A 24,928-nucleotide genomic window follows, 5' to 3' on the forward strand; every position below is an offset into this window, starting at 1 on the left:
AAGCGTCTAAAATCATTGGTAGATGCAAGATAACAAATGAGTACTCTCTTAACACCCAAAAGCCAGAGAGAAGAGTAATCTGCAATATAATCATCCCTGGAAAAGGAAGGCAGGAAAATTTAAAGCTGCTACTTGGAAAGCCAGTTTTAAAGAGGACTCCAGTCTGTGGTCATGCACATCCTTAAGGGCAGTGCCACCATCTCCTGGGATAGTTGTCCCTTTAGGGCATCCACTTTCGGCAAAACAAACTGCTCTAAGTCAGTTGACAGAAGGGCATAAAGTTTAGATATAGTACTTGCCATTTTTTAGACTAGAGTTAGGAGTGTCCCACTGTGCCACAATGAGTTCCCTCATGGCCTCATGAATATGAAAAGATTTAGAGGGTCTTTTTGTACCAGACATTATAGAGGGGGCTTAGGGTGCAGCCTGAGCGGGAAAGGTAATATTTAAAATTTCCATAGTTTTGGTTGTTAATAATAGATGTTCTTCCTTAAGAACTAATTTATGTTCCTATGTAGCAGCTGTGGGATCATCCCTCTCCCGCTCTCCCCTCCACACCAGGTACATCTGGTTCATGCAAATCAGTAGAAAATGAATGCTCAGAAGTTACTGAAAATCTTTCCCCAGAATCTTGAGGAGATGAAGGAGAAAGCTCTTCCAACTACCAAACTGCAATTTCCTCTTTTTTGAAACATTCTCTTTAGAAAGAGGCTGAGAAGCAGGAGTGAGAGAAACAGACTGTTTGCTCTTTAACAGGAAAGCCTAATATAAAAGAAGTATAAATTCAGGTAAAAAGGGAGCAACGAAGCCCTCTGACCTGCATGGGCCAGCTCCAGCATTTTAAATTTGGCAGAATTTGCAATTCAGCCGATTTAACACAAATGTTACACAAGCCTAATGGCGTTAGCCAACTACCACATAAGTACATAAGTACATAAGTAGTGCCATACTGGGAAAGACCAAAGGTCCATCTAGCCCAGCATCCTGTCACCGACAGTGGCCAATCCAGGTCAAGGGCACCTGGCACGCTCCCCAAACGTAAAAACATTCCAGACAAGTTATACCTAAAAATGCGGAATTTTTCCAAGTCCATTTAATAGCGGTCTATGGACTTGTCCTTTAGGAATCTATCTAACCCCTTTTTAAACTCCGTCAAGCTAACCGCCCGTACCACGTTCTCCGGCAACGAATTCCAGAGTCTAATTACACGTTGGGTGAAGAAAAATTTTCTCCGATTCGTTTTAAATTTACCACACTGTAGCTTCAACTCATGCCCTCTAGTCCTAGTATTTTTGGATAGCGTGAACAGTCGCTTCACATCCACCCGATCCATTCCACTCATTATTTTATACACTTCTATCATATCTCCCCTCAGCCGTCTCTTCTCCAAGCTGAAAAGCCCTAGCCTTCTCAGCCTCTCTTCATAGGAAAGTCGTCCCATCCCCACTATCATTTTCGTCGCCCTTCGCTGTACCTTTTCCAATTCTACTATATCTTTTTTGAGATACGGAGACCAGTACTGAACACAATACTCCAGGTGCGGTCGCACCATGGAGCGATACAACGGCATTATAACATCCGCACACCTGGACTCCATACCCTTCCTAATAACACCCAACATTCTATTCGCTTTCCTAGCCGCAGCAGCACACTGAGCAGAAGGTTTCAGCGTATCATCGACGACGACACCCAGATCCCTTTCTTGATCCGTAACTCCTAACGCGGAACATACTAGAGCATGGCTGAACTTTTAAAAAGTTATTCCCGCTGTGCATTTTTTTGAGGGGGTAAGCAAACATGTGGACAATGGGGAGCCGGCTCAATGCGGCTTACATGGGGCAGTGGAGGGTTAAGTGACTTGCCCAGAGTCACAAGGAGCTGCCTGTGCCTGAAGTGGGAATTGAACTCAGTTCCTCAGTTCCCCAGGACCAAAGTCCACCACCCTAACCACTAGGCCACTCCTCCTTTCAACACAATCAACTTTCTGGCCATGTTCATGCCTGCTTGAATTGTGGTACAGTTTTTATCCCTCTTTTCTCTTCTAGCTAACTACCATCCTTTCTATAAAGAACAAATTCCTAACATTTTTTTCCAAACCTCCACTTCTGCCAAGTCTCCTTTTACTTTATATATACATTTTTTTTATTCAATAAAGGTACTTGGACAAACAGTAGAAAAGAAAACTTCAGCAAAATTTAAATATGTTTGTGACTAACACTGAATACAGTGTTAAAGGCAGATAATGGGAGGGGGGGGGGGGACACATGTTAAAGTGGGAAACAGCTAATGGAAAAAGGCTTGAGTGGAACTTTACAGGGCAAAAGATGGGAGAACACATCCCAATAGGCAGAGTGTGCTGATATCTGCATTAGATTTCTAAGGCTCCTGAAGTAACAAACACAAATACCTATGGTTATCACTCTACATCAATTAGAATAGAGTGGCCAGAAGGACCAGGCAACATCCTTACTACCTTTGGCGGTTGTCTGGATTATTACAGTTGGTAAATGACAAAGGGGGTAAGGGAGGTTATCTAAGTGTGATTGAGTATGGAATTTCTAAGACAGAAAAGAGATGTCAGTGTCCAAAACATCCCTACCAGTGGAGGTGGTAGAGACCAGCAAAGTACCAGAATTTAAAGATACTTGGGACAAATTATTATTATTACATTTGTACCCCGCGCTTTCCCACATAATGCAGGCTCAATGCGGCTTACATAGTAATTTGAAATACAAAGTTAATAGAATTTTAATAAAACAGTAATAAAACAATGTAAAGTTGGGCTTAGTAGTGTATGATAAGTTAAGCTAGATAATATATGACTAGGCAGTGGCAGAACAGGATAAAAGATAGGAAAGCAGCTGGTGAAGTATGGTAATTTATATGCTCACTGACCAAAGTGACAGAGAACCAGAAAGAAATGTTGGCAGAGCCAGCTGATCCTTGTCTTCCATTATCTACTATGTTATTTACAGAGTTAACACCATCTCATAAAAAGGATACACCCATTCCAGCTTAAGTCTTTTGGTTGGCAGCTCTACTTTTGCCTCCAAATTATAAGATTCCACTTCATCTTTAGGCATGTACATGGTAACAGGACGTCCACGCAGATACATTTTTACATATCCTTCCTCTATAAAAAGGTCAAATATTTTACCATATTAAATATGACATATGAACAGGGTTAAAAATCTACAGAAGAAATCCTAATATTTTCTTGCTGCTGTCGCAAGTAAAAGTTTGCACATGAACTCTCAAAAGAGATTTCCATCATAATGAAAAAAATCTATATTAAGTTGGTGCTAAGCTATACTTCATTTATTACTTTTCAGTTTGGTCATTAGCACACTTATGACAACTCAAATTTCAGTAGGCTACAGAGTATAATCCCTTTGTAGTACACACAGACACACACTTGTTCATTCTGTTCACTGTTGAACGTTAAGAAAGAAAGAAAACTCAATTCACTACAAGAAAGTAATTGCAATCTCCTTTTATTAAGTCTCAAGACATATTCATGCTCAACATCACTAACTGCAAAATAGCTAACGTTTAACTGCCTTGAACTTGTTCACTTCAGAAAAATACAGAAAAGCATAAAGAACAAATAAAACACCAAAGTACAGCCACTGTGCTTGCGTACATGCATGAAACAGGATAGTTTAAAAACAAAGAACCAAAGTGAATACAAATAGAGCAAGAAAACAAAGAAATACCCATCATTTGTAAAAATAAAATTTAAGAAATCTTTTATCAACATCATTTCCGTACTAGGCAGTTTCAACGTGGTGTTCACTCCCAGTTGTTGTTAGAAAGATTAATTCTTTCTTATTGTTTCAAAAACTATTGAAAGCTTATCTGTTTAAATATTGTTTGCTTTAGTGATAATTTTTTCTGGTATCTGTTTCTGTTCATCATTGTGTAATAGTTAATATACTTGTGTTATCCATGACTGGGTGTTGGCGGACTACGAGCACTGTTACCATTACCATGTGAAATAACTTTGGAACTAAACAATAAGGGATCTGAAAGTAACAACTTGAGATTTCAGAGAATAAATGAAGCCAAGAGATCTAGTTGGACCATGAAGGTCTGACTCGGAAAATGGCCAGAATAAAGTATCTTATGAACTTCGGAGGAGGTTTGTCCAGATTTTGAATTTCTTCCTCCTCACCCTTTTAGCACCTAAATAATGTATCTGTTCTTATGTGAATCAAGCAGCTTGGGAATCAGTAATATCTGCAGTTACTAGGGAGAATAACCACAGGCACACAGGAAAAGGAAGGGCAACAGCGACAAAAGGATTATATAAATTAGCACTGAACAGTCTATAGGCCTAAGAACTATACTTTGGACTTTCAAGGACATGATCATTACAAACATGCCTTTAAGTTTCCAGTTTAGAAAGTGCTTGAAACTGAACTTGTAGCAGGAAACCATGACTCAAAACATCCTAGCTTAGCTTTTATAAACAGACTGCAAAAATAGAAGGATCAGATTTAAGCATTGTATTATTGCTATTATAAACATGAGTTTAAACTTTGCTGTATTTCAAGACCAAAAGTGACTGAAAAAAAAAACAAAAAAAAGATGAATCTTGTTAGGTTTTTTTTTAATTTTACCAAAGTGAATTAAAAACAAAAAATTTCCTTCCCAATAAAAACGACTATTTTTATGGACTATCTGGATAAATCAATTATTAATTTTTTTATTCTAAGTTGGAAAACAGTTCATGCAAAGATGTTTATTTCCTGGACTACTTACTAATAAGTTCTCATTGGTGCACATTAAGAATAAAATGGACTTTAGTAAAGCCAACCAAGAACCAGAAGGAAATTGTGGTGTTAGGATTAAAATTGGGGGGGGGGGGGGGGGGGGCTTTTTCTTGCTACAGTTTCTTTAGATAATGCAGAGTTCAGTTTTAAGAAGCAGTAGTAGAATAATGTAAGCACAGAATACAAAAATAAATACAAATCACAAATTCTCATTAGTTAGTCCTAACTGAAATCATGTTAAACATGTAATTCATAGCATAAAAAGTGCAGTTTTACATTTAAATAAGTTTAAAATGCTAATCACATATATGTACAATTATGCATTTTGCAGTGCTCTCTCCGCCATAGATTTTCTCCAGATTTATTCATTTTTTAAAAACTTTGATGAAACAGTACAATTATGTGTATTTGTTTACTGATTAGGCATGACTTTACATGAAAGAAAATCAAACAAGAGGCATTTATGTATACAACACATCCAGGTCTGTCTTGATAGCTCAGAATGCTTGAGCCACTTAGTCTATACTAATGCACTTTAGTAAATCTAAGCAGAAAATAAAGCAACAGAAGCAGGGGGTAGGGCTAAGCAAAGCAGGATTGCAGGATTATTCCAATAGCAGTGCAGGACACCATCACTGCAAACACACAAGCACATCCATGTGTTGCCATATAACCCTCAGTACATCTCTTGTGTCATATGCCAAGATGAAACAGGCTTTTGAATTACTGTGTAAGCCACTGCTGTGGCAATAGAGTCAAAGGTTAGTACATGGGAGCCCCCCCCCACTAAAATAAATCTTTTGCACTGGACTTGCTCAATGGAAAACTTACTAAAGCCTAATATTTCACCATAGGAAATATTCTTCCAGGGGCATCACAAGTTCTCCCCATAAAAATAATCTCCTGTCACCTTGGCAACAGTTTTGCTTAGATAGTTACAAGAGGAATGGTGCCTACCTTTGCAGTGTGTCACACGACGTTTTCCTTGTGATTTACAGAGACAGAGACAGAAGAGTGAGGTAAAGACCATCTCACACAATCCCCAATCCCCTTCTTCCCCATCTCTTTGCTGATCAGAGATATTCAATTACAGAGACTAAAAGCTGCATTCTGTTTATGGTAAACCAAGTAAATAATGCTAGCCTTAGAACATCTGTTCTTGCAGGTTAATAGAATACACCAAAGTTTCTAGTTTAAGTCATGTGGTTGCCTTGTTAATCCATTTGAATATGTACAAATAAAAATCAATAGGCTGTAGGTGACAGTCCAAATAAAAAGGTATCAACTTCACTTTATGAGCAGCATTTGAGAGGTAACACTCCTTTCATTAATGGTTTGAGAGCTCACTGACCTGAGGAAGGAAAACATCATTCTGAAAAGGTACTCACAAATGTATTGAGTCCAATATTGCCTAGATTTTGTTTGCTGATCTTTATTTCATAGTTGAAATTTGCAACAACAAAAAAATGGGATGGGGATTAGTGGCTACAGCAATGGGCTCAGAACAAAGGGAAGCCAAGGTTCAAATCCTGCTTGTGCTACTGACACTCCCTGTGACCCTGGGCAAGTCACTGCCTCAGGTACATACTTGTATCCATATATTTGTCATCGCTGCACAGTGCTGCATATGTCCAGTGGTACTACAAAATGAAAAATTTACTCATCTGATACGTTCCTTTCCTTGAGTCCTGGTAGACCAGACCAGACTGGTGGGTTATGCCCCCTCACTAGCAGATAGAGGCAGAGAAGCTGAAGATTCCAAATAACATCAGTTTAATAGGTGGTACAGCCAGGACTCTATCAGTATGCCAATCCCAAAGCTACCAGAAGGACAAAACAGTGAGAAATACTTGACAAAAAACAATTGTCCTTCCAGGAAATCACTGCAGGGGATGAAACAATTTACAATTTAGAGGCAGGCATGGAACGCAAGGATGCACTAAATCTCTCTGTCTTCCAACATGGGTCCTGGACTGGTCTAGCATGTATCAAGGAAAGGAAATTATCAGTTCAGAGTAGAATTCACCTTCCTTATCATCCTGCTAGACCCATCCAAACTAGTGGGATGTGCCAAAGCTTATCCTTTAGGTTAAGAAGAAGATAAGACTCCCTTTAAGACAGCGCTGACAAAATTATCTGGCCTAGATATCAACTTTATAATGCCTGACAAATGTATGTAACAATGACCAAGACACCACCCTACACATCTTCAGGAGTCATTGCTCTGGCTTCTGTCCAAGATGTTGCTTGAGCTCTTGTCGAATAGGTGTGGAGACCTTACATGATTACAATCTGGTTGAGTAATGTATAACTGCTTCAACTGCTGTCTTAATCCAACATGCCAGCAACAACTTAAGAGACCACTGAAAAGTACAAATAATCGATCAGATTTCTGAAAGGAATTAGTGATCTCCAAATAATAGTTGAGAACCCTGCAAACATGTACTTATGCAGAGTATTTATTCCCCTTTGGAAGACCTCCAGAAGAAGGTAGGAAAACCATCCGATTCACTTGAAATGGAGATACCTTTGGAAGAGCAGATGGAACCATAGAAATGGAAATGAAATCTGACGAAAAGGAGAGATGGGATCTCTACAGGAAAGTACCTGCAACTCCAAAATTCTTCAAGCCAAACAAATAGCAACTAGAAAAACTGTCTTGACAGACCTTTTAAGGAAGCCCAATTGAGACGCTTAAAAAGAGGCCTTACCAAGGGCAACAGCACTAAATTCAGAACCCAATGAAGTACAGTCTTCTGATGAGAGGATGAATGAGCTTGACAGCCTGTAAAATAATAATAATCCACATCTGGTTGGGCTGCAATGGAGTATTTACCAATCTTGCCCCTGTAACAAGAAAGTGCCACCACCTGTACCTTAAACAAATTAAGAACTGAACATTACTTCAATCCCTACTGCAAAAAAATACAGAATAAAAGGAATATCCACTCTCCAAGGGGATAAGTCAAGAGCTAAATACCAATGTTCAATCACTTTCCAAACCTTCACATAACACAAGGCGGTAGAAGACTTGTGACGTTTCAGCATAGTATCAATGAGGGAAGATGTAAACCCTTTCCATTTCAGACAATGCCTTTCAAAAAGCAAGCTGTAAACCAAAAGGGATCCGAATCTTCCACGAGCAATGAACCCTAATGAAGATGGCCTGGTCCTTTCAGCAACAGTACAGAAGGGACTACTAGAAAGCACACCAAATTCATGTAGCAAGGACAATAAGACCAAAGAGCTATGAGAATTACCAGAAGTAGATATTTCCCTATCCTGTGCACTACTGAGCAGTGAGCGGCCGCGGGGGAGATATACAGTGACTGACGTTCTGGCCAAAGCTGCACCAGTGCATCCTGTCTGACTGCTCTCTGCTCTTTCCTGCAACTGAAAAGATTTGGGCACTTTGTATTCCATCATGTCTCCATGAGGTCAAAAACTGGAGTTCCCCACCAGTCAACTAACAAGTGAAGAGCGCTTCCACTCGTCTGAGTGAACATTTGTCCACTTCAGCAATATGCACAGCTATAACTGGCAAGAGATTAACCTCCGCCCAAGCACAAAGCTTGTTGATCTCCAAAGACTACTGTACTTCTTGTCTCCCCCCCCCCCCCCCCCCTGTATTTGTTCACTTATGGTGCTTCTGGAGTGCTGTTGGACATGCCCACTTGCCTTCCTTTCCAAAAGAGATGGCCGAACTGCATTGCTCTCACCCCCAAACAACTGATGGTCAAACCAAGAAGATGTGTGGCCTCTCCACCCAAAATCAACTTCCCCATGAAATGGGCTTCCTAATCTTGCAGATTGGCATCTATCACTATTATACAGTCTAGGGGGTCCACAGTGACAACACTTAACATATGCTGCTGGAGAGACCATCATGCTTTATGGCTCTTGAGACTTTCTAGAAGGGGAAGACAAGTCTTGAACATCTGAGATTTTAATTGCTATACCCTATTAATGTCTCACCCAAAGACAGCCCTCTCTCTCTTAAAAAGGAAACACAAGTGGCTGGAGAAGTGCTAAACTGGGGCTCAAATTAAAAATAACACATTCTGACATTTATTATAATAGCTGAATTCCTCACTCCTGCCACTACTTACTGTGTTTACATTTGTTTGGGAAACACAGCTAAGCCCAGAAGTTTTTATAGAAAAAGCAATCCTCTCTTACTTATGCCTCTGAGTCAACAGTTCCATTCTGCACAAAACTTCTGCCAATAACTTCTATGAGGTGTGGAGGTGGGTCACTTAGAGGAAAAAGATGCCTTAAATGCAATGCAGATTTGAATCTTAAGACTACAAAGCTTCATTCAAAAATGTTCACGATTAGATTGAAGCACTGAATCCATGTGTCCTGAATTTCTAAATTAAAAATATTATTCTATTAAAATATTTTTTTAAAGTACAAAATCTGTAGAACATAACTGGCTTTCCATTCAGTAAATAAAACAATATCGACAGCAAGGCCATGTTAACCAGGGGTACAATAGATGCCATCTGCACAGGGCATTAACTTCTGAGAGATTTTACAACATGAGAGACTACCTGACAAGCCATCACTGTAAGGTATACTGAACTCCCTGCCTCTTTCCTCTGCCTTCCCACACCAAGTATCATGCTCCCTCTACACTTGGCAAAACAATTAAGAGGCGACAATGCTTTGCCATTAGATCTTGCCTCAGGAAAAGTGAGTAAAATCTGCTATATAGTTTTACAACACAGCTATATTTAGCTGTTGTTATAACAGACATTTCTAGAGTTGCATTTGACTTGGCAGAGAAAATACATACATACTACTGAATTCTCAATTATAGTGTGCAGTTGCTTCCCATAGAGACCCAGCCACACAAGCAGAGTCCATGAATACTTCTCTACCTGCACATCTTTAGCTAAGTTTCTTTTTGCAAATTCCTAGCATATCTCTTCATTTATAGTCTTAACTTATAGTCAATTATTCTAATTAGGATAACAGTTTTCATTAGAGTTTTAATTACATTTAATTACTTTCTCAGAAGCGAGCACTACATAAATCACATGTACCATATAATCTTAAGGTTCTTTATATTAATCTAATATCCCTAGCACCTTAAGAAGTTTAAACAACACAATAATACTAAGATGCAGACAGCAGTCCAGCAGCAAGAGGGGTGCTATCCAGTCTTTTGAATTGAGTGTCACAAGTATGATTATCTCCCAGTTGGCGAGATGTTATATGTGTGTGCTCGATGCAAAAAGCTCCTAGCTCTCAGAGAACAAGTCTGTTCTCTTGAGGCTAGAGTAGCAGACTTGAAGGAGCTGAGGGAGACAAACAGGTACATAGAGGAGGCCTATAGGGACATTGTAGAGAAGTGGCACTTCCAGTCTGGCAGCCCCTGTGTGGCCTTGAAGGAGGGAGGTCTCCTAGAAGGAGAGCATTACCCTGGTGAAGTAGAAAGTAATCCTGTAGCCAGGACCTGCCCACCAGGGGAAGAAATATCCTCTCACACTGAGGATGTCTCTCCAGGAGCTTCTGTAGTAGGTGGCTAGCATGAAGATAGCTGGGTGGCTGGTGGGTGTGAGGATCGCCTGGTCACTTGCCTGCCTGGTGCGAAGGTGGAGAACTTCACATGTCACCTTTTTTACTAGTTGTGGATAATCTGAAAACCTGACCGGCAAGGGGGTACTCCAGGACCGGACTTGGGAAACACTGATGTAGTGTATTTAGATTTTCAGAAACCTTTTGACAAAATTTCTCATGAGAGACTCCTGAGAAAATTAAGAAGTCATGGGATAGGAGGCAATGTCCTTCTGTAGATTAGGCATTGGTTATTGGACAGAAAATGGAGGGTAGGGTTAAATGGCCATTTTTCTCGATGGAGGAGAGTGAATAGTATAGTGCCACAGGGATCTGTACTGGGATCGGTGATATTTAACATATTTATAAATGATCTGGAAAACGGAACGAGTGAGGTGATTAAATTTGCTGACGGCACAAAACTATTCAAAGTTGTCAAAATACATACAGACTGTGAAAAACTGCAGGAAGACCTTAGGACACTGGAAGACTGGGCAACCAAATGGAAAAATTAAATTTTAATGTCAACATATGCGAAGTGATGCACATTGGGAAGAATAATCCAAATCATAGTTACCTGATGCTAGGGTCCACCTTAGGAGTCAGCACTTAAGAAAAAGATCTAGGTGTCATTGTAGACAATACGCTGAAATCTTCTGCCTAGTGTGCAGTGGCGGCCAAAAAAGCAAAGAGGATGGTAGGAATTATTAGAAAAGGGATGCAAGATAAGACCACGAAAATTATAATGCCTCTGTATCACTCCATGGTGCGACCTCACCTTGAGTACTGCATTCAATTCTGGTTGCTGTATCTCAAAAAACCAATATAGCGGAATTAGAAAAGGTTCAAAAAAAGAGCGACCAAAATGATTAAGGGAATAGAACTCCTCTCATATAAGGAAAGGTTAAAGAGGTTAGGGATCTTCAGCTTGGAAAAGAGACAGCTGGGAGGAGATATGGTTGAGATCTATAAAATCCTGAGTGGTATAGAACAGGTAGAAGTGAATCAATTTTTCACTCTTTCAAAAAGTACAAAAACCAGGGGACACTCAATGAAATCATATGGAAATACTTAAAAAAAAAATAGGAGGAAATCTTTTATTTTTTCACTCAGTTAACCTCTAGAACTCGTTGCCGAAGAATATGGTAACAGCAATTAACATATCTGGGTTTAAGAAAGGTTTGGATAAGTTCCTGGAGGAAAAGTCTGTAGTCTGTTATTGATATGGACATGGGGGAAGCCACTACATGCACCAGGAATGGTAGTATGGAATGTTGCTACTAATTGGGTTTCTGCCAGGTACTTGTGACTTGGATTGGCCACTGTTGTAAGCAAGATACTGGGCTAGATGGACCATTGGTCTGACCGAGTATGGCTATTCTTAGGTTCTTATGCCTACAAGCTCATTCAGATTTTTGTCCTTCATGTTTTTGGGGAGAGGAGTGAATGAGGAAGGAATAGTCTAGTGGTTAGAGCTGCAGACTGAGAACTTGGCAACTAAGGTTCCAATCTTCTTAGTGATCTTGGGCAAGTCACTTAACTGTCCATTGACCAAATACAAACTTAAGACTGCTACTGCTGAAAAGGCATGAGCTAAATCTAAAAAAAGAAATAGCAGTTTAACGAGGGAGCAGAGTGTGGGTGGAAGTCCACAGGGGGACAAGAAAGGGAACAGCAGTCAACACGCTTCCACTATTTTCAGTGGGATGAGGGAGAGTTTACTATACTATTTATCAATATAAGGACATTTCATTTGCAGAAATGTCTCCCTTGACTTGTCCTGAAAAAAAGGGTGGTGGTGGCTGTAGCAGCAGCAATAGAGGATGGGACCTGAGAACCAATGTGGTTACATAGGTTCCTCCTTGCTCCAACCTCCTCCTTATGCATGCGTCTCCTGTTCAGTAAGGAAGCCACATGGAAGACAACAGCCAGAGAAGAGCCTATTAAACGTATGCTGCGGCACAAGGCTTATGCTCTGTAACGGTACCAAAGGGGGCAGCATAGTAAACATTTGTACAGGGTGGCAAGACATGTAGCATTAGCCCTGTAGAATAGGTTTACAAGATCTATTTGCGCTAAGGAAATTCTGTCCCTTATTTTACTTCTAGTTAGAAAGAATCAACCAGCATTTTGTGGATATGTAACTCACATTACATCTCACAAATAGACAGCATTAAGCTTTTGGTTGGGTCAAGAATTAGTCATAATACTGTGTGACTTATTTCCTTAAGAAAATAGAAATACATTAAAAAAGAAAACAGTAAAAGAAAGGAAATAAGGTTTACATGTCACACAAAATGAGAGAAAAATGTAAAATATAACTAAGAACAGAGCAACACTTACCTGCACTGAACATAGGCTCCTTGGGTTTACTGTGAAAATAATAAAAATACAAACATTTTATTACACCACACCATTATGTGCACACTTTTTGACTTCTATGGAAAACCAAATAATAACTTTTGTCACCAAATAATAACTTCTTTATGTATACAGTTATCAGTTAACCTATTTTTCTTTAGAATGTCATAACAAAAAACTGTTATTTATAGACAAATTGAAAAATACACATTGAATGTAAAATAAACCAAATCTAAGATATGTTCATGTGGTAGCCCAACAGCTTTGTTCAAAGCCTACAGTTTTTCTCGGCCCCCGTGGCTTCCTTTCATTAAGCCTCAGGTGAGGCCTCCAGCTTTCACAACCAGCAAAAGTTAGGAGTTAAGCAATTCCTAGATCAAAAGCTTTGCAAAGATAAATTTGTATGTGTGTTTTCAAAAAGTAATGCATAAAGTAATAAGAGGAAAGAATGAAATGTGCACAAAAGAAAAATGATGTGCTCAGTTCTATAAGGGTTGCAGAGAAAGTTACATGTGTAAGAGCCTAGTATGAAAAATGCACATCTAAGATCCAAAAGTAAATTAAGACTATTCTCTTGGTCACAGGCTCTCTTATAACAGATTGCCCAAAATTAAGCACCATTTGTGTGCTTAAAGACTTAGAATTCTGTTGTTCATGCGTATAAGTGTACATTTATGAGCATAAATGTCAATGGCATGCCTAACCACTATTCTGAAATTACATACTAAAATGGCATAGGGCTAGATTCTACTTATGATGCCTAAAAAACATCAGTGTCGAAAAAAATATGCCTAGGCATATTCTATGAACTATGCCTAAAATTAGGCAAGGTTTATAGAATACACTTAAATTTAGGCATAGTTTATAGAACATGCCCAGAACCCGCATTCTGTGACTATATTTAGTAATGAACATTTACGCCAAATAAAACCTGGTGTAAATGCCGATACCTAAGTTACGCACGGAACGGGCATACTCTATAACAGTGCGCATAAATTCTAGGAATGCCCACAATCCCATATTTTTTTTTGTTATATTTGTACCCCGCGCTTTCCCACTCATGGCAGGCTCAATGCGGCTTATTGTATACAGGTACTTATTTGTACCTGGGGCAATGGGTTAAGTGACTTGCCCAGAGTCACAAGGAGCTGCCTGTGCCTGAAGTGGGAATCAAACTCAGTTCCTCAGTTCCCCAGGACCAAAGTCCACCACCCTAACCACTAGGCCACTCCTCCACTATGACCATGCCTCCTTTTCAGATCTGCGTCTTAGAATTTACATGCATCACTTTATAGAATTCGCTTAGAAAGTTGTGGGCATAAATTCTCATTAAAGCCAATTAGTGGCAATAATTGCTTGTTAAGTGGCAATTATTGGCGCTGATGGGTTTGTTTTACATACATAAATGCTGCATGTTAGCGCACCTGTTTATGCCAGCTATAGAACTAGCATTTATGTGTACACCTGTATTTACGTTAGTATTTTATAAGAATATTTATGCATGTAAATGTTCTTATACAACAGGCTTGCAGCCTGTTGGAAATTTGGAACATATATTTTGGTGATCTTTTGTACAATTGCCTCCAGTATGTCATACTGGACAGTGGTTTTGAAAGAAATGTTTTATTTACAAGCCACCAAACTGGATAATGTTGGTCATTCATCTTTAAATATAGAAGGACAGCAGAAGTTAGAAAAAGACAGGGTCTACAATGGAAAGTAAGAGTAAATCCAGAATTGTTAATTCTCGTGCATATCATAAGAACATAAGTCAATACACAAAGCATCATTGGCACACAGGCAACTAACAAGTTCAGGCAAGAGAGCTTTAACAAAGCATAACAGCCCCCCTATCCCCCTACCAGGTGTGGCTTAAAGATAGCTACATACCTCACTAACTTTTAATATATTTTTCCATAGAAATGAAACATATTGCATAGAAATATCTATTTTTAGCATGAATTCCAATAAAGGCAAAGGTGAATTCTTCTAAACACTCAGGAAATCCAGTCATCTGCTAACAGTACGGGGATCCTGGCTACATCAAACATTTGATTATACATTTGATTTGCATTTGGAAAATATGGGCGTTTGGAAACATGGCATGATAGGGAAAGAAATGTAAGCTCATTGTAGTTTGTTCATTTCCTGATTATAAAGCAATGTTTATGTTGCAAGTCCACCACGCCTAACCATAACAGAATTTAAAGCTGTAGGAAATTAGTAGGGGACATGCTGGTTTATTTAATAGTGCTGTTTAGACTGTGAGGACTTGTTTCTTCTGTGTGTACATTGATTTATTTAAGAACTAAACATGTTCCTAAAATTACAATGATTCTATAAGACTTATTTATGAACAATGCAACTGAAATTTACAGCACACTAGAAAAGCATAAAGACTATGCATGAAAAAACTTACAGGGCATAAACAACAGTTTTTGGAATATAAGTATGATATTAATATTAAGCTAAAAAAAAGGTAACTGCTTACATGCAACTGTTGTCATCAAAAGAAGACAGTAGAATAAGTCACTAAAATGGGTCACATGACAGTTTGGTGGATTCTTCTAGACTTCTACTAGAAAGCTTTTAACAGGTGTGAGAATTTCCTGCATGCTGTTTGTGGTGTAACACCTTAGCATTTTCCCTTAATATCTACTCACAGTTAGCCCTGTGGACACTTGGAGTGACCTGCCAAGTAGTGTTCAGGCCTCACCTGCACATTGGCAACCTTCCACTTGGACAGTTGAAGCTTTATTTCTTTAAATATAAAATAACCTTAGAGTTCATGTCTTCAGCTTTTCCCCAAATGGTATTTTACCAAAATAAGTTTATATTTTCATTGTGTTATATATTTTGCTATCCATAAATTCTTGCCCAACTCGGAGCACCATTTATAGAATAGCGCTCTGTGCTCATTTTTTTCAACACCCAAATTTGGGCACCATTCACTGTCCTATAAGGCAATTCTATAAATTGGTGCCTACATTTGAGTCAGAAGAGGACGCACAAGGCTGCCAGTCTGAATCACTACTGGAGCGAATTCATAAACCGAAAAAAGGAGGACTGCAGGGAGGCGGAAGGAGAGGAAAAACCACAGCAGAAAGCCTGAAGGCAGCAGCCTCACTGCCAGCCTAAGTGGAGGAAGATGCCGGGGAGGAAATAAGAAATCAATTTAAATGGACTGGAGTAGATCTAAATAGCGGGGGCTACAAAATCCAATTATAAAGCAGACCAGTGCTAATAATCAAATACTTCCTAATATACTTTAATGACCACTCAATCAAACCACAAGAGCCTCAGTGGCGACTGGTTTCACCAAAGCAGCAGTTAATGGCTTGCTTTAAATTTCATAGGCTCCGAACTAAGTGGTGAGATTACATTTTGTATTTGAATATGTTAAAAACAATTACTGTCTTCATAAAAATTTTTAGCAGAACAACTTACCTTAAGCTTGACTGAAAGAGGACCAACCAACAAGGGCCATGACATGGTCCATATATCAATGTTAGCGGAGGTGATAAGAGACTTAAGGCAGCATAAACAATGTTGGATTTTTTGACTTAAGACTGTACATCCGAAAGGTTTGAATACAGCAGTGGAATGGCAAGCTTTTTATTAGCATCTGCCCCTTTAAATGCTACTGTCCCTCTGATTGATTGATAAACCACCATCATTTTGAATTGTTTGTGTTTGTGCACAGTTCCATCTCCTGATGCAGCGTTTTGTGACTCAAAACAAGCGGCCCTTGTCAAGGGATTGAGGAATTTTGTGTTGTTTTATAAAGATTGATGTCCTGTACTGGTTCAGCTGATCGGATTTGATACCGAGCCCTTTATGGAGGAATCCTCTTTGGTTCTGAAGCTAATTAAGTTTACTGTTTGGGATATCAAAACTTTGGAGCTGTGACTGTGCTTCATTTCACTGCCAACATTAATATTTTTTGTTTTCTTAAATGTGTTCGATTTTTCTTTTGTCGCCATTTTCTGTATTATTTGATACTGGGACTGTTCATTGATCTTTTGCATATATTTTACCAGTTTTTTGGGAACAGTTGATTTTTCTCTAGTTGGAGTTTTCTAGTATCAAATTTTGGAAAACATTTTTGGTAAGAATTTGACGTTTGCTTCCCCTCATATCTTAAAGACACAACTCATTTTTTACAGGTTCTGCGCAATGAAGGAATAGGTTGTTCCCCCCCCCCCCCCCAAAGTATATTGGTGACCTTGGATGTATGCTCGCTGTATACCAGCATACCACAAGAAGAAGCATTGGATGTGCTACTAGAATCTTTGGATAAACGCCCTCATACACATCTGATTCCTTCAGAATTTTTGGTTAAACTAAGTAATATAGCAATGAGGAAGTATTTTTTTTTACACTAAATACTTCCAACAGATATCGGGGATAGCCATGGGGGCTACCTTTGCCCCCACGGAAGCAAACTTATTTATGGCGATGCTCGAAGAGAAGTGGATACATACGTCCATAAACTTCCAGCACATTCAGTGCTGGAAGCGTTACATAGATGTTTGTTGCATATGGACAGGCATGAATGAGATGTTGCAACAGTTTGTGGCTTTTCTAAATCAATGTCATCCACAGATTAAGTTTGAAGCACTTAGCAACACACAGTGCATATCATTTTTGGATGTATAGACAGAAAGAGATGCAGATAGATTTCGAACCACGGTGTTTTCAAAACAGACGGATAGGAATTCTTTACTACACTTTTCAAGCATGCATTCCCCACACATGAAAAAGAATATTCCATTTGCTCAATTCTTAACGATATAGGAGGATCTGTTCTTCAGATCAGGAATTTAAAATGTGCACCAGTAAATTGAGCTATAAACTGACCCAACGAGGATATCCTTATTATCTTGTAAAAAAAGCAGCGAAAAGGGCTTGGCATAATCCAAGGGAATCATTTTTGCAATATAAAGCAGTTAAATAAAGCGAGGATATATTTCCTTTTGTAATGAAGTACAATGCGAATACCACTAGGCTTAGCAAAGTTGTGAAGAGACATTTTGATCTTTTGAGGACACATCCTGTATTTGCGAGATCTAACATTTTGTTCTCTTACCAGAGAGGCTGCAATCTAGGTGATTTGTTGAGTCCCAATAATGTGTGGTCCCCAAGGAAAATGCATATGGAGGTGGGTTTTCACAAGAAATGTGGTCATTGCTCGGTATGCTATATTATGAAGGAAAGGAATGTCTTTATTCATCCCACAACTGGAAATAAATGTGTTTTGAGATCTATTACAACTTGTGAATCAGCAGGGGTGGTATACTTAATTAAATGCCCCTGTGACTTACTGTATATCGGACAGATCACGAGAAGTTTAAAAACTAGATTGATGGAGCACCGCTTGTGTCTCAAACTTTTGAAGCAGGAGGCTCTGCTAGTGACTCATTGTGAAATCCAACACCATCAGTTTGACAATTTAGTATGTACAGTATTGGAGCAAATAAGACCGTCCCAAAGGAGAGGCGATATGGGTCGTGCGTTGCGGCAATTAGAACAGAAGTGGATATTTTTCTTCAGCTCGACCGAACCAGACGGTTTGAATGTTCGGGTCGAGGGGTCTGCATTCTAAAGATTTCTGGTATTAGACACATTTTTTCTTCAAATGATATTGGTTCCACTGATTGCATGAAGACAGAGCTAGCAAAGGCTGATTGGCTGGCTTGAATGAGAATGGGAGAAGCGTAAACCTCCTTAAAATGGCGTTGGCGTCTCTCTGACAGCTTGTTTTTTTGATGCAGCATATGAGACACAGAATTAATTTTTCAGATGTAATACAAAAAAAACCAAAAACCCCTGACGCAGCAGAAGCGAAACGGGGACTCCCTGTTGGGTCGATCAGCTGGTAATATTGAAGACAGCAGAACACTGAAGCGATTGGACTATGAGCTAAGTTGTTTATGACTGGATCACCTCGGCTGAGATAAGTAACCATTGAATTGATAGAGATTGCATGAATTCAACTGAAAAGAACTGATTTAAATTATATTCTGTGATCTGTATAGACATATACACGCTTGTCACCCTAGCAATAAAGGTGAGAGAGGTATTCTACATCCATTTTAGACGCACTGAGTGGAGTTTTTTTTTTAAGCCAGATGATGGTACACTGGGCTCACGCCTTATAGTCCGAAGTATCGGGCTGGCTGGGTGGTGTTACTTGTAGCATGATATGAGTCTAATTGTCAGAATTAAATGTGTAGCATAATTATTGATTGGGCTGAATCAGATACAAATGTATAACAATATAAAAATACAGTTTTTAAAAGACTAATTGAAACTGCAACAGGGAAACTGATCTGAACTTCAAGCCCCTCTTTCCCCTCCCTTTTCCTGGGAACTTCTGATAGCAGGGCTAGTCAATTACAAACACTTAACAGAGACAAAAGGTACTGGGCTTCACAAAGATATAGCTTCCTTCTCCTCCCACCTAACAAGGACTGATAACAAAAGCATGACTAGGTGAATACTTGAAGGCTCATCAAGACTTCTGCAGAAATTAAACACAACTGCAGACAGAGGGTCTGGAAAAATGTAAATCCAGGTACTGAAGACAAAGGACTCGGAGGAAAACCATAAACAAAACATTTGCCTGTCATCAGATGTATACCTGCCGCCTCCCATCAGCTATCAGACAAGAAGACGCCAGGACATATGCAGAAAGGAAAGACTTATAATGTGATCATGTGAACACACTACATTAACCATAATGCCTTGGCATTATCCAGTGCAAACCAGGAAGCAAGTGCTGAGGTTCATGTGATCATATCCTCCTGCAACTTGCAATGTATAAAAGACAGAAGCTGTTCCACACACACAGAGCAGAGCTCTTCTATCCCACTGCCACTGCTACAGAGACTCTCCTTCCTCCTGCAATCACGTGCTTACCTCATGCTGCTCATGCTTTGTAGCAAGGACTGTAAGTAACTTATAACTTTTGATTTAAACCTGTTGCCTGACTTTAAGCACAGATTCTCTGTAAGATCCTTAAAACTACCTCTTGCAATATTATTTACATGATTTGTATATTAAATAAACCTTTTCTGAAACTAAATAGGTGGTCTTTTGTGTCCTGGGTACACACTTTTAAATTTGGCAGCGCAGGATACTGCATTTCAACAGAGATAATATTTAATTCATTGCAATTGTGAATCTTGTTGCCTTATAGGGCAACTGGTGGAGAATTATTATATATATTATATATATATATATATATATATCTTAAGACTTATAAATATTAGTGAGTGCTCTAGATATCCCCAAGTATAAATTATTTCTTGTTACAACTGAGGCTTTTTTTCTCCACAATTTAATGCATAGTGTGAGGCTTGGGAGTGACAGCGGTAATAAGCAGTTTTCGAGTTACACAGTGGGTGTGAAGCTGTGGTTGGAGTTTCATTTATTTCTTTAAGCTCGAGTGAGTTAAAACTTAATGCCAAGAAGTGTAGAGTGATGCACTTGGGATGCAGAAACCCAAAAGAGAGATACCGGATAGGAGGGGAGAAATTAGTATGCTCGACTCAGGAGAGAGACCTTGGGGTGTTGGTGTCTGAGGATCTAAAGGTGAAGAAACAATGTGACAAGGCGACAGTCATGGCCAGAATTGTTGAGTCCCAATAATGTGTGGTCCCCAAGGAAAATGCGTGGGATAAACACAAAGGAATCCTGTTTAGAAGGAATGGTTCCGTGGAATCTTAGCAGAGATTGGGTGGCGACGCCAGTAATTGGGAAACAAAATGGGTGCTGGGCAGACTTCTACGGTCTATGCCCTGATCGTGACTGAATAGATAGGGCTGGAGTGTAAATTCTAAGGGGCTTCGACGTTAGCTTCAGAACTTAGTACAAGAACAGTGCTGGGCAGACTTCTACGGTCTGTGCCCTGAGAAAAGAAAGGACAAATCAAACTCAGGTATACATATAAAGTATCACATACCATGTAAATGAGTTTATCTTGTTGGGCAGACTGGATGGACCGTATAGGTCTTTATCTGCCATTATTTACTATGTTACTATGTTAAAAGTGGACAAAGAGATGGGAACTGATGGGATACATCCAAGGGCACTCAAGGAACGCAGAGATGTTCTGATGGCTCCGCTGTCTGACCTCTTCTATGCTTCCTTAGAGTCTGGAGTGGTCCCGGAGCAGATGTGGTCCCTCTGCACAAGAGCGGAAGCAAGGAGGAGGTTGGGAATTACAGACCTGTCAGTCTGACCTTGGTAGTGAGTAAACTAAAGGAAACGCTTCTAAAGTGAAGGATCGTGAGGTTTCTCGAATCGAATAGACTGCAGGACTAAAGGCAGCATGGCTTCACTAGAGGCAGGTTGTGTCAGATGAATCTGATTGATTTCTTTGACTGGGTGACCAAATAGTTGGATGCGAGGGGAGCGCTAGATGTGTACTTGAAGTTTAGCAAAGTATTTGACACGGTCCTGCACAGGCAACTGATAAATAAACTGACTGCCCTCAGTATGGGACCCAAAATGACTGACTGGGTTAAAAATTGGTTAAATGGGAGGAGACAGAGGGTAGTGGTAAATGGAGCTTGCTCTGAGGAAAATGATGTTATCAGTGGTGTACCACAGGGCTCGGTCCTTTGTCCAGCTCTTTTTAACATCTTTGTGAGTGATATTGTGGAAGGACTGTCTGTTAAGGTTTGTCTCTTTACGGATGATACCAAGTTCTGTAATAGGGTGGACACCCCTGAGGGGTGTGGATGGTATGAGGAATGATCTAGCGAAGCTTGAAGAATGGTCCAAAAATTGGCAACTAAGATTTAATGCTAAGTGGTGCAAGGTCATGCACTTGGGTTACAAGAATCCAAGAGAATGGTACAGTATCAGGGATGAAGTGCTTCTGTGCACAAAAGAAGAGCGGGTCTTCGGGATGATTGTGTTTGATGACCTTGAGGTGGCCAAACAGGTGATGGTCAAAGCCAAAAGGATGCTTGTGTGCTTAAGGAGAGGGATGACCAGCAGGAAAAAAAAAAAAAAAAAAAAGAGGCGATAGTGCCCTTGTAGAGACCCCATTTGGACTACTGTGTGCAATTCTGGAGACAGCACCTACAGAAAGATATAAACAGGATGCAGTCTGTCCAGAAGGCAGCTACAAAAGTGGTAAGAGGTCTCTGCCATAAAACGTATAGGGCCAGGCTTATAAATCTCAACATGAATACACTGGAAGAGAGTAAGAGAGAGGGGATATGATAGAGACATTCAAATACCTCAGTGGCATTCATGTACAGGAGGTGAGCCTTTTTTCAAATGAAGGAAAACTCTGGAATGAGAGTGCAGATGACAATAAGAAGAAATAGGCTCAGGAGGAATCTAAGGAACTACTCTTTCATGGAAAGGGTGGTGGAAGCATGGAATGGCCTCCCGGTGGAGGTCGTGGAGACGAGGACTGTGTCAGAATTTAAGAAAGCGTGGGATAGGAATGTGGGATCCCTTAAGAAAAGGAGGAGATAGTGGTTGCTGAGGAAGGGCCTCTTGGCCCTTTATCTGCTGTCATGTTTCTATGTTTTAATTTAAAAATGCATTTTGCATTTCACTATTCACTTGGAGCTGAAAAGTTAAGCAATGAATTCAAAATAATTTCCAGAACTTGTGATGTATATTCAGATGGAAGGGAAACAGTTGCATCAATGGTCACAGAATACAGAAAGTGACTGAATCCAGGTTCAAAACCAAAAAAAGCTTGGTCTTGGAAAGGATAAGCTTCAAACAAAAACTATCACTCCATGTTTGAATCTTTAAAATACAGGCCATAATTTTAGAAGAACTAAAATCTATACTAGGATCAGCTTCCTGAAAGATAAAAATATTGTATGCGTGTGAATAGAGGAATTCACCCTTGTCTAACACAGTGTGCTCATAAAGATGTTAAAAAACTATTGAAGACAAGGGTAAACCCTGGGGGACTCACCAACTAGGGGGACCAAAACTGTGAGAAAACGCCCTACTCTTTCATGGAATATGAACGACTGAATAAAATTTTGAAATTATTTTAGAACCACCCCCTCTATTCCTAATCCTGTTAGTAGAACCAATAAGATATCATAGTCCGCCATATCAAAGGTTGCAGATAGATCACATTGCAAAAGCACAGCCTTTCTGCCTTACCCTAGTTATTAAAGCCAATAACGAGGTTTCTGTACTATGAAAAGGACGGAACACATCTTGGCAAGGATGTAAAGCAGAAAATGTATCAATACAAGCCATCAATTGTTTTGAAACTATAGAGATTCAAGAAGTTTTGTAAATTATGGGATATTAGCAATCATCCTGTAGTTAGATGGCAAGGTAGAGTTTAAAGATAGAGATTTTATGAGTGGAGTTAGAATTATTTTGCCCATAACGGGCAAAAAAATGCCTACTTTAGATAATGATTTACTAATCTTGAAATCCATTGTACTGCAGCTGAAGGAGGACTTCTAAAAATCAAAGGTGGACGTGAATCTAAAAAGACAGGATGACAAACTCAATTTATAAAGTAGGGAACTTACTAAGGTTTCAGATATTCTCAAAAAAGTGGACCAATTTTTGTCAGTCAGTATAGAATGTTTATCCTTTGACTAAGGATGACAAACCTTAGATGGGGTACACAAATTGATACAAAGATCTACAAAGGATGTCAATCTTTTCAGAAAAATAATTTAGCCTCAGGACATTCCATATCTGAAGAAGATTGTGGACATGAAGTTATCTCATTCCTCAGCCTGAAAAGAGCTTTTTAAATACCACATTCAGATCCAATCACTTTAGCATAATATAGCCATTTAGTTCTAGAAAGTTCTCGTTTATAACAATGCATCTTACATTTCCATTATAATTTAGCTGACAGCTGTTTAGACTTTCGCCAGGCATGTTAAAGTCTTCTGCACTCTGAGTGCACGGCGTTCTGAAGTGTACCATGCAGACTTGCACAAAGCAGTCACAAATCTAGCAGAGACTGGAGCTATTCCGACTAGAATCTTAGTGATATTAATGTTCCAGATATCCAACAATTTGTTGTGGGTCATATCAAAAACTATGATAGAAAGTGCAGGCAAAAAATAATCCAAAATTGAGTGCTATCAAACTTCTTCTTGGTATATACTAGGGACAGTTTTGAGCTGTAGTGATACTTAGATAAACAAAGAGGAAGAATAAGTTCCCCTACAAAACTGTCAGACCAGGTGACATGAGTCCATTTTAGATTAGATATGCAAGTAGAGAAATTAGTTCAATCAGAATATACAATAATATCTAATGAATGCCCTTTCTCATGTTGGTATAAATGATAATTCAGTAAAGTGTAATGTTTGTAATAAAGATCTATAAGCTATTAAATTCACGTCCAAGTTGTTTCCTAAATGTAAATTTAAATCTCCAAGAATTAATACCCTAGAGAATTAAGAGGACATATACATTATGGACTCAAAAAGAGTCGATTGAATTCTGGCCCAGGACCCTAGTGCCTGGCAAACAAGTAAAACACCCTGCTTAGATTCAATCAATCAATTTTAACGACATTAATTCCAAATTGTTTTCTTGAATAGATTTTTTAGATTAATCAAATTAAGAAAAGATCTATAAATTACCTTTATACCACCTCCTTTCTTGATGGTTATGGCACTATGATAATATGAAAAGCCAAGTGGACATAAATTCTGAAAGGTAGGATGATCTGAGTCAACTGACCAAGTTTCAGTAATAAAAGCAAGTCCAACATCTCTAATAACGTGTCTTATTCTTTACTGAGTGAGCATTAAAATAAATGCCAGGGACAGGAGTTAAAAGGTCTGGGGGGAGTTCAGAAACTGCATGAGGTAAGGATCTCAAACTGTCACCAGATCTGCCATGAGTCTGGCAAATGCCCCCAGCATCCTGTTCCCTGTTAGTAGTTCCAACCCCACCCTAAGATAAAAGTAGTAAAAGTAAAATATAAGCACACGAAAAAAGCATTTTCATTACTTATAACTAGCTAGCAAAAACGTCTTTAAAAAGACATAACCATTTAAGTCTGTTCTAAAAATCCAATGCCAACGTTGTCCCCAAAATAGCCCTCAAAGCTGCCCACAAAGGGGAATAGGAGGGGCATTACACACCCCTTAGGCATGCCCCATCTGAGGCATGCCGCTGAAGTGCAATGCTAAAATACTGCTTACTGGGCTGCATATGATGACACAAGTGAGGGACAGGGTCAATGCCGCACCACA

The 24,928-nt window shown here is 39.3% G+C and overlaps 1 protein-coding gene across 4 annotated transcripts in view; it reads right to left on the reverse strand.

The window, feature by feature from the left end:
- Positions 1-24,928, reverse strand: part of EML1 (EMAP like 1) — a 199,531-nt gene that overhangs the window by 86,385 nt on the left and 88,218 nt on the right. For 2 of the 4 annotated variants that reach the window (XM_030213926.1, XM_030213923.1), the window contains 3 exons: positions 12,681-12,709; positions 5,733-5,759; positions 3,004-3,133 (listed from right to left, as the gene is read on the reverse strand). In XM_030213926.1, coding sequence (XP_030069786.1) covers positions 3,004-3,133; positions 5,733-5,759; positions 12,681-12,709 — 186 coding nt within the window. The remainder of the gene's footprint in view (positions 1-3,003; positions 3,134-5,732; positions 5,760-12,680; positions 12,710-24,928) is intronic. The other 2 variants (XM_030213925.1, XM_030213924.1) reach the window with 1 other exon arrangement.

Source organism: Microcaecilia unicolor, chromosome 9 (genome assembly GCF_901765095.1).
Source record: "Microcaecilia unicolor chromosome 9, aMicUni1.1, whole genome shotgun sequence".
Classification (NCBI taxonomy): domain Eukaryota; kingdom Metazoa; phylum Chordata; class Amphibia; order Gymnophiona; family Siphonopidae; genus Microcaecilia; species Microcaecilia unicolor.